Source organism: Amphiprion ocellaris, chromosome 2, assembly GCF_022539595.1.
Source record: "Amphiprion ocellaris isolate individual 3 ecotype Okinawa chromosome 2, ASM2253959v1, whole genome shotgun sequence".
Lineage (NCBI taxonomy): Eukaryota > Metazoa > Chordata > Actinopteri > Pomacentridae > Amphiprion > Amphiprion ocellaris.
In genome coordinates, this window is record NC_072767.1 from 35,703,823 (window position 1) to 35,717,781 (window position 13,959).

At 38.9% G+C, this 13,959-nt stretch overlaps 1 protein-coding gene across 1 annotated transcript; it reads left to right on the forward strand.

The window, feature by feature from the left end:
- Positions 1-451: 451 nt before the first annotated feature.
- On the forward strand, positions 452-9,848 carry rabggta (Rab geranylgeranyltransferase subunit alpha). Its single transcript, XM_023271827.3, has 17 exons — positions 452-568; positions 946-982; positions 1,123-1,233; positions 2,177-2,301; positions 2,423-2,610; positions 3,418-3,675; positions 3,821-3,904; positions 4,039-4,121; positions 4,745-4,840; positions 5,749-5,854; positions 5,958-6,009; positions 6,097-6,185; positions 7,648-7,736; positions 7,842-7,958; positions 8,060-8,173; positions 8,318-8,405; positions 9,118-9,848. The coding sequence occupies exons 2-17, from the start codon at positions 980-982 to the stop codon at positions 9,264-9,266; spliced, it is 1,752 nt and encodes a 583-aa protein (XP_023127595.1). The 5' UTR covers positions 452-568; positions 946-979; the 3' UTR covers positions 9,267-9,848.
- Positions 9,849-13,959: the final 4,111 nt, after the last annotated feature.

Genomic DNA, 13,959 nt, shown 5'->3' on the forward strand with positions numbered 1-13,959 from the left:
GTGATTCACATTTGTACACCACTACTCAAAAACAAATTTACAAAGTGCTTTTCAAAAAACAAATGTCAAATCTGACAAATGATAAAAACATATTCATGCAAATAAGTCAGAATTCTTAGCATGCAATACACTAAGTTTAAGGCAAGATGTTTTGTTTTTGTTTTGTTTTTTAATGTAGCACGTTTAAAACAACTGCCTTTGTGTCAAAGTGCCCTCCAGTAAAAAGCATTATTGCTTATTATTGGTCTTACAAAATTAATGTAATGAGTGTAAATACTGAGTCAAGAGGTTTTAGTGTTATTTAAGACTACATAACACTAACAAATCTCAATTCAACCCTTCATTTCTCACCAAACACTTCCTCTCTGCTCAGTTTATCGTTTCTTTCTTGCTGTTTGCAGATTATACCACTAGAGAGCATCAAACCACCGCGACACTGAAAATACTCTCAGTGACGTCAATTCCACGAGACGGAAGTGAAAATTTGTAGTTGTTAGAAACCCTGATAGTGACATGACAAATCAAACTGCATTCTGAAAAACAGCAGCCAAGCCATCAAATAAAGCAGGTGCGTGTTTTATATTATAAATAATGCGGCTTTAGTGCGCAGCCGTCATGAAAATACGTCTTCTGCCGGCGGTTTCTGTAAATCTGAGCTGCTTTCAGTGAACTGAATGAGCCCAGCCCTGTGCTGTTTACTGACAACGGAGCTAATTAGCAAGCTAACCTGAGACTCAGTTCATTTCGAGCTACCGTCAGACTCTGGGCTGTTTGTATTCAGCTGTTTTAGCGTTTCTCAGGACTGTATATTTCTACAGTGAGCGGTAATAACGTTAACTTACCACAACGTTTGTGTCAGTCTGTCAGCTGTCTGTGCTTGTGAGCCATGTAAACGTTCCTCAGACCTAACATCTGTCACCTCCCCCCATGTGCCAAAACAAACAGGTATTTGAAGAAGCCTCCTTCAAAATAAGAAAAGATGGTAAGAGATTTATTATTTACTCATTTTAACTTGAAATGTACACACGTTCTCTTTGCACTTGCATCACTTATGTACACTGACTTTTGGGCAGCAGAGGATATTGTACCTACCTTACCTTACCTTTTTAATGCTTTTGACAGCATGGTCGAGTGAAGATTAAGACTACAGCCCAGCAGGAAGAGGAGAAAAGGAAGGAGCGTGAGAAGAAGTTGAAGATATATGTTGCTGCACGCGATGCCTGTTTTTCTAAGGTCCTTTGAAAAACTGTATTGCATTATATGTTTTTACCAAATTCAATGTAAAGAGCAAATCCAGTAGTTAATTCTTCTTATACCTGTGTAGCCAAAAGCTGATACAAATCACCATTACACTGTTGAACTGGGTGACGTGTTCTTTTATTACAGTACACATTGATACTCTAGTTTTTTTGAAGTCAAATGTGTACAAATATGCATTACACTAATCTGCAGCTGATACTAATGCACGATTTCTTTTTGTCTGAGCAGAATTTGCTAGAAAATACAGCTGTTTCAGGACATTCTGTTCTATTTTTTGATTAAATTTGAAAAGAAAAACAAGACTTAGTGCCACAGATGGTGTGGAGGAGTTTAAAAACACCACAGGTGGCCCTAACTAATGCTGAAGAATTAATTGCTGAAAGTCATGCAATTAGCAAATCGCAAAAGCTGCAATTCAGAATTTCCGTCACCCAGAGTGTCTGACTCAGAGTTTAAACTGCTGAGTAAATGGAATGTGTCCCGTGTGGTCATGCTTCATCACGTTTTCAGTCACAGTGAATATTGAGCTGAAGCTTGACTTTAAGAAATTATGTTGCAACATAATTCACAGTATCTGTCAGGATAGTCACAATTAAATATTTTCCCAAAATTGTTCAGCCCTTGGATTAACACACTGTTGGTTTTGGTCTTTTGAAGGGTTTTGTTTATCATCATAAAAATGCACAAAACATTAGCCTCAACCTTTAAACTGCCATCTTTAAGCTAGATGATGAATAATATATAGCATTTAAACATCATGCTCAATGCTTGTTTAGTTTTACTGGCTCAACTGTGTGTTTTTAACAATTGCAAATGTTTGTTGTACTGTATCTGTAATGTCATTCTCATGTTCTGTTTGGCTGCCTGTCACTTTGTGTATTTCCCTAACCCTTGTGTCTTTGTACTTCTACAACAGAGGAGTGAGGGTGTTTGGGATGACGAAGCTCTCCAGCTGACCCAGCAGCTCCTGTCCTCCAATCCTGACTTTGCAACCCTCTGGAACTACAGAAGAGAAATCCTCATGCACCTGGAGACTGTGAAGTGAGAGCATTTGTAGTTATATTCCCCTCATAGATGTACAGTGGAGCCCCCTTTTTTGAATGACAAACAATGTGAGATGGGAAAGAAGAGTGATGGTTTTGCTTCTTAATGTTTGCTCCAGAGACGAGGATGAAGTGCAAAAGATTTACGAGGCCGAGCTGTTGTTTCTGGAGTCTTGCCTGAAGGTGAACCCAAAGTCTTACGGCAGCTGGCACCACCGAGGTTGGGTCTCAGCCCGCTTGCCTCGACCGGACTGGGCCAGAGAGCTCAGCCTGTGCGACCGCTGCTTGAGCTTGGACGACCGCAACTGTGAGTAGAAAATGGAAACATTCAGGTGTCAGAAACGTGAATAATTCTGCAGTTTTTATAATTTATCTGCACCCCATATTAGGGATCGACTATTATGGGTTTTTCAGGACCAATACCAATGCTGATTATTGGAAACGAAGAAAAGCCGATAGCCGATATTTGGAACCGATATACATTAAATGTAATATTTTAGTAGCATGTGATGGTAGAGAACCTATTATTTATAATTAGGCTTCTTCATTAATTAGGGCGACTATAATTGATTATGTAAAACAGAAATAGGAGTGATTAAATTTGGACACTCCTCTGTTTATGTGGGATAGACTGAGATTGATCAGTTTGTCTCCTGCAGTTCCATACACTGTTCTTCTCTATATTCTTAATCTTTCACTGGTCTGTCACTTTAAGCGGCCACTGATGTCCATATCTTAAGACACTGTTGTCTTCCAGGCTGAGTTTCAGGGTCATTTGTTGCAGCCTTTTAATTTAGCCATTAGCATAGCCTTAGCCATTGTGAGAAAAGCTAACTTCCAGTAGCTTGTGTTTCTTGTTCAGTTTTTGCAGTCTCTGCTTAAGAGACATTTCTGGAACCACAGAGTGACTACAGACAGAGAAAGGAGGTTGCATCAGACCTGAAGTTGCGCATTTAATTTATCAATAATCAGTCAAAAAAAGTACCGATAATTGGAAAAATTCCGAATATCAGCCTCGATAATTGGCCAAGTCGATAATTGGTCTATCCCTACACACTATGTCCCTGCTCTGGTTTCTTACATTTCTCATGGCATTTTCTCCCATCTTGACCAGTCCATTGCTGGGATTATCGCCGGATGGTTGTAAAGATTTCTGGTGTGCCTGTGGATCAGGAGTTGGCGTTTACTGATCGCCTTATTGGCTCCAACTTTTCCAACTACTCCAGCTGGCACTACCGCAGCACCCTACTGCCTCTGCTCCACCCAGAGTCACCTGAGCCACCCTCACCCTGCCGTGAGCCTCCCCAGACTTCCCCTCCGCCATCTCCTCAAACCCACTCCCATCGTGTCTGTGAAGAGCAGCTACTCAAAGGTAAACTCAGCAGCTGTAGTCGGCGGTGGCAACAGATAGGGGGCAGTCTCAGTCTTCGCAATCGCTAGAAATAGTTGCACTCTGCAAGTGATGTCTGATGTGTAATTCAGCACACTTAGTGTCGAACTGCATTCATTTCTTTCAGAATATGAGCTTGTACAAAATGCTTTCTTCACTGATCCCAACGACCAGAGCGCTTGGTTCTACTATCGCTGGTTATTAGGCAGAGGTACGTCTGTCTGTAATTGTGTCCATGTGTTGAAATATGTATGAAGGTGCCTTCCACTATTTATGTGCGTGCATATGTTTGCTCTGCTCTGTCACTTGTCAAACACGAGTCCAAGTTTTTTGTCTTTTTAACAGCGGAGCGTGAAGAGATGATAAGCTGTGTGTATGTCAGTCGGGATGAGGAGAGAGTGGCTGTTGCTTTCTCCAGGCCTGTCAATGTCAGTATCTTTACTTATCCTTATTAAAATAAAGCTTTCATATGTTTTACTCTTTTTTTTTTTTAAGGGAAAATAATTGGTCACACTAATTTTCTACAGCTTGACAAAGCTTAGCAGTTAATCTCAGAAACAAAATGCTTTAATGCAACACGAATCATCTCAGGATCTGCTCTTTTAATGGCTCCCAGCAAGCAAAAGAAATTAATCAGAACACAAGAAATGCTAATAACTAGTAGCATTACAACTTCTATTCTTGTTGTGTTTGAATTAGTTGTCTTCTTTAATTATCACAGTGTCATTTTGTTCATTTGCTGCATTTACTGCACCACAGATATGAAATGCTGGTTGATGCAGCAGAATTTGTGCCCATTTCATGATGTGTTAGGTTATAAATGTGGATTTTTTCTGTTTTTAAGGTAGGAGTAAATCTTTTGCAAAAGGGGCTTTGAATTTTGAGTTTTGATGTGAATCAGAAAACAGTCATAACTGCTGCTGTGCTGACTGCGTGACGGATTTTTAAAAAAGCAAATTCAGTTTTGGAAAATGTGTGTAACCAGTTGTTAAAAGAAAAAGAAAAACCTGTGTCGACTTTACAAGCTGTCTCCCTGCCCTCGTTCTGTCAGGCGCAGTCGGTCGGCCTGCTGCTGGTCCTCGACGGTCAGCCCCAGAGAGTGGAATGGAGGAGTGTCCACCCTCGCTTCAAACACAGCCCTGTCTGGGTATCCTTTTCCTTTATGACTCAAAACTAGCAGGTTCCCCCCGCAGAGATTAATCGTGACTGTCGCCATGTACTGCTGATTGAACAGAATACCGCCTTAACATTCTGTTGGTGTCATTCTTCACATACCACATGCTGATAAGATGCTGCGGTATGTGCATGAAGAGGAAGAGAAAAGTGTTTCATCATGAAACTTTTATCAGTTTACTGCAGAGAAATGTTATTAGCTCTCCCAGACAAGTGTGTTTAGGCTGTCTTGTTTCACCTTGTTAGGACACAGTGACACAGGACACCAAGTTTGGTCAGGGAGCTGAAGTAGCTGTTTTTCGGAAAAATCCATTGTCCTGAGGTGTCCTTAAGAAGGGTTGTGATTCCTCCACAGCTCCAAGAGTGCTGCTTTGTGTCGGAGCTTGCAAAAGGTTGCAAGCTCCAACATGTAGAGAAAACACTAATGATTTTGTCTTTTTAAAAAAAGCATTTCCAACTAACAATCCACCTTTCCTGAGCTTTCACAACATTTGGATAAACATATGCAGTCACTCAGAAAATGTGCAGTCTGCCTTAAACTTGATTAATTCTTTTAGGCATTTTCTCTCCTTTTGACATCTGATGATGTTGTCTAAAACACAATTAAACATTCTTAATGTTCAGTGAATAAATGCATGATTGGTTCTTCCAAATCTAAATTCATTAAAACCTAACTTGTCTAAATTAGGATGTTATGTTTCAGTCATACTGCCCATCTCTACTTTATTGGTTCTGGAAATGAGCCATGAAGTTAATATGCACACTCATGCTGTGGGCCTGAGCAGGTTTCTATAAAGATGGCTAATTTCTGCTCAAACACTTCCCTTTCACTTGAATAAATAATTCAAGTTTGGTCCCTTTCTAACCTTGACGGCAGCTCAGATCTGCGATCTCCCTCCTGGAACAATTAACGACATCTCCAATGAGCACAATCTGACTGTGCACTGGACGGAAAAACACACTCACAGGGACTGTGCTCTGTACACAGGTGATAAATATCTTCACGTCATGCTCTATTAGGGGCTGTATTATGAATACTGAATGTTTATTTCCTCAAGCTGCGTTACATTGTGAACTTTTGACTCTTAAAGGTCGAACTGAGAGCTGGTGTCGGGACTCTGCCACCGATCAGGAACTTTTCAGGTACTGTTCTGACACGTTGGCAGAGCACATTGTTGAGTTTTTGTTTTTCAGGAATAAGAAGTGAGTTAGTGTGCTCTTTCTCTGTAGGAGTGAGCTGTCAGTGGAGAAAACCTCAGTTTTACAGTCGGAGCTACAATCAGTCAACCAGCTACAAGAACTGGAGCCACTCAATAAATGTAAGTGCTTTTAAATTCATTATAGTACAGGATCTTATCAGCAAATTCACATAGACCCTGTTCACACCTGCCATTACAAACATTTTAGGTGACATGATGGCTTTAAATAGAGGCGTGATCACTTAGACAACCTTCGAAGGTAGTCTGTGCCACATATGGCCACATTTTCTTTTAGCAGTCTGAAAGTAAAAGAGTCCCGGCCCACTTTGAAGGACTGCCTATTCAGCTGATGTCCTCTTTGCAAGCAGAAGGACGTACTCATTCTCAAACCTTGTAAGCAGACTTTGTTTACAACGTCTGAACATTTCCAAAAGCCCATAGAGATATATTACAGGTGCATTGAACATCTTGTGCAGTTTGCTTTGCCTAGAACCCAGCAAGGAGTAGATGCAATCATTATTGTTTTGATTTGGTCTTTGCAACATGAAATGTCTCAAGTATGAGAAATATGTGAGATGCACTCGAACACCAGGTGTGAGCTGACATTTGTGATGGTGTTTACCTAAGTACATTCACTCAAGTACTGTGTTTAAGTACAATTTTGAGTTACTTGTGCTTTACTGGAATATTTCCATTTTTACCACTTTATATTTCTATTTGACTGCAATTCAGAGACAAATATTGTACTTTATACTTACCAACATGTATTTGATAAATTCCATTACATTGCAGATTTAATTTAACAATAGGAAGTATAATCAACAAATAAATTATCATGTAGTATTGTAAATTCAGATAAAAGTTAATTGATTCTTGAGGTGAACTTCATATATTAACCAGCAGATAAACAATAGCAGTTAAATTACCTTCACCTACAAAACTAGCAGTGGACTAAACATAAGCATGTTATTTGAGAATTTCCATTTTCTGTTACTTTGTGCTTTTCCTACAATTCAGAAGAACATATTGTACTTTTTACTCCACTACATTCATTTGATAACTTAAGCGTAATAATACAAACTGTAATAAACATGTAATTTTTTATGGAATATTATAGATAAAGATAAATCTTTTTTTTAATCCTTAAGAGGAAATTCATAGGCTACTCAGTCGGTAAAATTTATAAAGAACTTAAATCACCTTCACCAGCTTTAACGTGTAAGGTAAAATATATTTCTATAATATACTTTATTTTGAAATATGCTGTTCTGCCATTTTGGTACTTTAAGCATATTTTTATGCAAATATGTTTTTACTTTCACTGAAGTATAAATGTAAATGCATGACTTTTGCCTGTAACAGAGTGTTTCTAAACTGTGGTATTGGTATTTTTGCTTACATAGAAGTTCAGAGTACTTCTTCCACCTTTGACTGACGTACTTGTCCACTTGTGATTGGATCACAAAAGATACAAGTTAATGTCATTTGTGAACAGATCAGTAGAGACATATGGTATTGATGTTTCCTGCTGCTGGTCATGATGTTCTCATGTAACCACCAACGGCTCTTTTTGCCTCAACAGGGTGCTTGCTGACCATCATCCTCCTGATGAGGGCACTAGACCCTCTGGGGTATGAAAAGGAGACACTTGCTCATTTCCAAACACTCAAAGTGAGTACAGTTTATATACAGTAGAGTTTATGGCACCGATATGAATGTATTTCTACACAGTGCAGGCAGAGAACACTGACTGAATGCCCTCACTTTCTCCACCAGGAAGTGGATGCCATGCGCTCTGCATATTACAGTGACTTGTGCAGCAAGTTTATGATTGAAAACACCATCCTGAAAATGGAGTACGCTGAAGTGCGCGTCTTCAGTATTTCTGACAAGGTCAGAATTAGAACAACAAATCAGATTTGATTTGTCTGAAAGCTTTGTTTGCTGATTAGGGAAGTGCTGAAAAACAATTTTCTTCCTTTTCTTTCCGACAGAACCTGACCACTTTATGCCACCTGGACCAGCTGTTATTGGTTACCCATATCAACCTGTCCTCTAATCAGCTGCAGCAGCTGCCTCCTCAGTTTGCTATGTTGCAGTGCCTGGAGGTGATAAAGCTGCAGTTCAAATCCAGTTATCTCTCCTGCATGGACAGTCTTCTGTTGTCTGTGCCTCAATTCATAGAGTAGGAAAGACACATATTGATTGACTTTTTTTCCCCCTGCAATGAAATGTCTTCTTCACACTTGCAGGTCTTGGAAGCAGATAACAACTCAATAGAAAACCTGGAGGGAGTGTACCACCTTCCCAAACTGGAAGAAGTCCTGTTGAAGAATAACAGTATCCTTAATTTAGAGATTTATTCTGTTGTCGAAACATCCTGTCCTGGTTCTTTGTTTAGCATGCAGTGCCGGTGGCATGGGGATCAGTTCATATCGTGATCTCTGTGCTCCTCTCACAGTGTTCTCGTGACTCAAGAAATGTGCAAATCAGCTCATGAGTAGCTCAACTCGGCACAGCAACCCGGAGTGGTATAAAGTGCCAGCAGCTGACGGTGTGTGGTGCAAAAAGACCTGCCGCACACAAGGACGGTGTTTACAGCATTTAGACAATTGCAGTGGTAACGAGACTCTTCAGCTCAGTGTATGAATAATTTATTTTACCTGAAACTCAAGCGATGAGTAAATAAACACAGCACTGCAATTTCACAGAGCAAACAGCATCATTAAGAAGGAAAGAGACACTTAACAACACATCATCGCCACAGACTCCTTCCCCTTCATGCTTCGCCTCCCCTCGTACATTTGAGAAGAATTAATGAAGCTTGCAGGTGAGTTGTTTAGTTATCATAATGACAGTTGGAATTAGTTTGATGGCTCCGCATTTTATATTTAGAAGACCAAATTCATATCCCGGTGTCATATTTCGCATACGGCTCTTACTTTTACACCAGTGTTGGGAATACGTGCGTCACATATCCTGTTATTCGTTGCCGCTGATGTTAGTCACCAGCCACACACAGGAAAGGCTTTTTCATTAACCCCAAGCACAGAAATCTCTACGCTGGCAGATCTTCAGCCTCTGGCCTCCTGCCCCAAGCTGAAGCGCCTTGATCTCCGTGGCAACCCTGTCGCTCAGACGCCCAACGTGGAGTCGGAGTTGGCCGAGCTGCTGCCCTCAGTCACAGACCTCCTGCTCTGATGGGACGCAGGGCAGGAATCACTGCCATCATTGTCCTGTCGTTCAATTGTCCTTCACATTCTCTGTAGTGAAATGAGCAAGTGGGTGTTCTTTTTTTCCCTCAAAGTGTCTTGTGACTCTGTTTGTTCCACCTGTTTGGGAAAATGTCAGTCACAGCAATCCCTGAGGGTCTGAAGGCCTGATGCTTCAGAGCACATGTCAGAAACCTCTCAACACCTTCAGCAAAATGTCTACATTTATATGTGTGTGTCTGTGTGTGTGTGTGAGCGAGTGTGTAGTAACCAGTGTTGCAAGTCTTCATTTGTGTGTGCGTCCGGATGTCCTTAACACAACACACCCAAAATGCATGCAGAAAACCTCGATAAAGGAATAAATTTAATATGGATTGGCGTGCGGCAATGCTGGCTTATTGCTTCTATAAGCTTTAACGGTTGAGTTAGAAGAAGAGCTCATACTGACGGAGCATTGCATAGTTCTCATGCACATTTTTTTAAAAGGTGTAAAGCATTTAATATATGACATTATACTGTTGCACAGTGAGTCACAGATTCAGTAATAAACAGCACACATTGTGTCACTGCCTTCCAATAAGCCTCCTGTGTTATTTTTGTTCTGTTTCTTAAAATGATTAGCAGATGTGCAAGATTTATTGAATATTTTATGTATCAGGCTAAAACCTCACGAATACCTTTTATAAATATCTAAAATTTCTGATTAAAAAAAGGCAAATCCAAGATGGTCGAGCAGAAACAGTTTTTTAAGTTTTGGTGAGATAATCACTGTTATTAACTTCACCAGTCAGTGGTTTTAATGTTGTGGCTGTTCTGAGCATGTACTCAGCAAAAGTTTTTTAACACTAATCATTTCCTCTGTCCATAATGGTTGTAAAAACATTACCTTGTAACGCAATTCAAATGTAATCAACATTAGCCAAACGCCACAGTGTTCATTAAAGTGATTCTAAAAATCAACCACAACTTACGGAGGCTTCAGGAGTCTGATTTAATTTTAAAGTAAAATTAAAGTTTTGTGAGTATCTGATAGGCTTGAAAAATGTATATCTATTATTTACTTTTATGCTTTTAGTCCCTGCCAAAAGAGATGTTTTGAAAGGTGTGCCAGATAGCGGTGTGTCATCTGGTTCAGCCTTAAGTTGCGTCACTGTCATTGTTCATGTATTTACCTTTTCATTTGAAGCATTCAGTTTTGCAACACACCAAGTCGATGTTTTTGTCACTGATGTCACAGCATTTTCTCTTGTTTTATTTTTTTTTTATTGTAGCAACCTTTCAACTCAAAACATTAAATTAAATCCCACCTCACTTTATTCTTGATTAGAACCCAAGCTAAAAGTCTTGTTGGCAGCTACTATTGCCGTATTCATGTCATGTCAGTGTATCAATCACAAATTTCTGACTTGTAAGCAGCATTCATGTCAACTTCTTAGTTGTAATCATGAATGGGAATTCTTTATGTGAAAACTCTGATACATTACCAATCAAAAGTTTGGACACAGACTTTTGATTGGTAGTGTATATCTGGCATCTAGTAAAGCAGAAGTGCTTAAAAACACTGAGGCTTTACATCAACTAAAGACTGAGTTTCATGAATGTGGTGTGAAATTTTCATTGCACTGTACCGTACAACCACCTTGATGACGCCAATTCTCATCATAAAGTCTTCAACGTGGGACTGTTTCCATCTTTACTATCCACTTAAAGCAGAACTTAACTGGATGCTAACATTTGCTGATTGCAGGTTTTTGTCCATAAACGAAAGCGTAAGTTAAACTGAGAGCTGGACCTGATAGCAGCACTGGATGAAAAACATTTATTAAAATTCCTAAAAAAATCAGCTGTGTGTATCCAAATCACTTATTTAGACGGTGTTTTTTCCTATGAAAACAATTCCTTTCTGCCTTAAAATGGTTTAAATGCAAGTATACACTGTCCTCTAAAAAATGCAGATCTATAAAGTCCTTGACTCTTTCCACCCACCACCAGTTTACCCATAGCTCTGCTCAAACACTGTACAGCTACTCAGTGGCAATACTGGAATATTGGAATAATTCAGCCTGACACGCTGAAACAAGAAAACCATTCTGAAGAAGAAAAATGGTGGAGAAAACCCCACCCTGCAGGTTGACAGGAAAGGTTTCTTAGCATCGTTGTGTATAACATTTGAATCCGTTTTTCAGCTGCGACATTGAGTGATTAATTTGCTCATGATGTGTCTTCCAGCATATGCAAAACACCACACGAACATGTTATTAAGATTTCAAAAATGTGATTTTCACATTCAAGTTCAGAATTCATCCACTGGGGAACATAAAAGCCTACCAAATTTAAGGACATTCCATCAAATACATGCTGAAACATTTCACTCAACAATACAAATGTCATCCTGATGGTGCCGCTAAAGGGAAAATCAGGAGCTCATCAAAGTCATTCAAATTCATCCTGAGAATGCCACTAGCATGACTAAAAACTGACCAGATCTCTGCTTCCCAGTAAAATAATCACAATGACATTTTGTAGTGTGTGCAGTGAGGTCTTACTAGAGGATGATTTATAATCCCATTTCTGTGTTTGTTTCTATTGGTATTGGAAAGATTTATCCAATACACCTGTTGGGATTCAAGACTTGTTCAGGCTTCTCTAAATTATGGAACAGAATCCACTCAGAGTTCACCTTTTACACCATCTGCAGAAAACCCACTTAACCAGTCAGTTGTGCCATGTTTACAGAATGTATTGTTCGATTAGACAAGTAAATGCAAGTCCACTCCCTTCTGGCAAATCCGAAATTCTTATAAAGAAAGGTGTAGACCCTCCTGCAGGGAGAGTGACTCACCTGTTGACACATTCTGTCACTGAAGGTTGGGTCATTTTCACATGTCACAGTAAGGTGAGAGTCACAAAATTAATGCCATTCAGTCCCAGTTCACTGGCTTAACTGGGAGAGAGTCATCCTTACTGTTATGTTACCATGGAAAGAGAAGGGTAACGGCTGAAATATACACCGCTCAGCTGCAACGTTACAACCACCTGTCTAATAATATGTAGACCCTGGTGAAAGGCAGGGTCTCTGTGGATCTGGTTTGCTCCACAACATCCTAAAGATAGTTGATCACATTGGGATCTAAAGAGTGTGGAGGCCAGATCAACACCTTGAGCTCTTTGGTGTGTTCTTGGGCAGTTGTTGCGCTGTGGTAGAGCTAATTGTCCTGCTGGGAGAGGTTGTTGCCTTCATCGGGATGTATGTTTAATCTGCAGCAATGTTTAGGTGGTGGTACATGTGAAAGTAACATCTGCAGGAATGTCAAGACTTGAGGTTTCTCACCAGAACATTGCACTCTAACAAGATGAGCAGTCTTATTCACTTCACCTACTGGTTGTCTTGTTGCTGGTTAGTGTGTATGTAGCTAGAAACTTTTGTTGTTTTTTTTGTGTTGTTTTTTTACATCCATTTAATGAATTGATAAATGATTAAATCCAAGACAAAGATAGGATACAATCTGGCATTAATAATAATTATACCATTATTCTAACTATTGCTTCTAATGCTAACTATTGTTATGGCTAACAATTATTATTACAGTAATTGGTAAAATCACAGAGGAAAAGTATAAATTTACATGTTAACTGTTAAAACAGGCCAAATCTGTAAATCCTAATATACATCAAAATCTAATTTTAACAAGTGGCAATTTGTTCTCATACAACATTTGGCCATTAAAGAACCCTATATTTTGCTGTGTTTAAATTAGCAGAAATGTTCTTGTTTTTCAAATATTTACTGTTTTTTGACAGAAAAAATATGTCAATTAAAATTTAAAAAACAGTAAACTGTAAATAATGCCCATGTCAAAAATTTAGATATATTTTTTACAAATAGTAGATTGCTCTTTTACACTGTTCTTTAACAGATATTTTCTGTCATTTTCATCATTTTTAAAGTTTCTATTCCCATCACTTAAAAAAATATATTTTATTAAACTAAACAAAGTTATCAAATAAGTGTAGTGGAGTAAAAAGTACAATATGTGCCTCTGAATTGTTGTAGACGAAGTATAAAGTAGCATAAAATGGAAATACTCAAGTATTTGTGTATGTGAGCAAATGTATTTAGTTACATTCCATCATGGCTTGTTTTGTTTGACCAAAAGCCCAAAGACATCAAGATTATTTTTTAAGTGTCTTTATTTAAGAGTAGCAGTAGAGAGAGTCAGGAATTAAGCTGGAGTTTCACTACTGAGGGTGTGTCCAGCTATGAGGTATGTGGATTATTGGTTTCCCTTCAAGCCACCAAAAACATCCAGTTTACAGTGATTTATTACAGAGAAAACTAGCAAATCCCCATATTTTAGAGGGTGGAAAGAATATTTGACGTTGTTTCACTAGTATTTTCTGGAAATGTTATAGAAACGATGAGTGAGTCATCAAAATTGCCATTAAGAGATAACTTTAACTACCTTTATAATTATTAGATACAATAATGAGACACTGACACACATCTGTTGATTAATTTGAACTATAAACAAACTTTATAAAAAAGGACAAGGTTGAACAGTGAGTGTTTTTGCAAGGAACAAGCCTACTTCCTATAACTTGTCAAATTTTCCATGACAATTAAGCGAGTGCTTGCATCATTCTTAAATGAGTTCAGCTGTAACTATCAGGAGAAATATCTG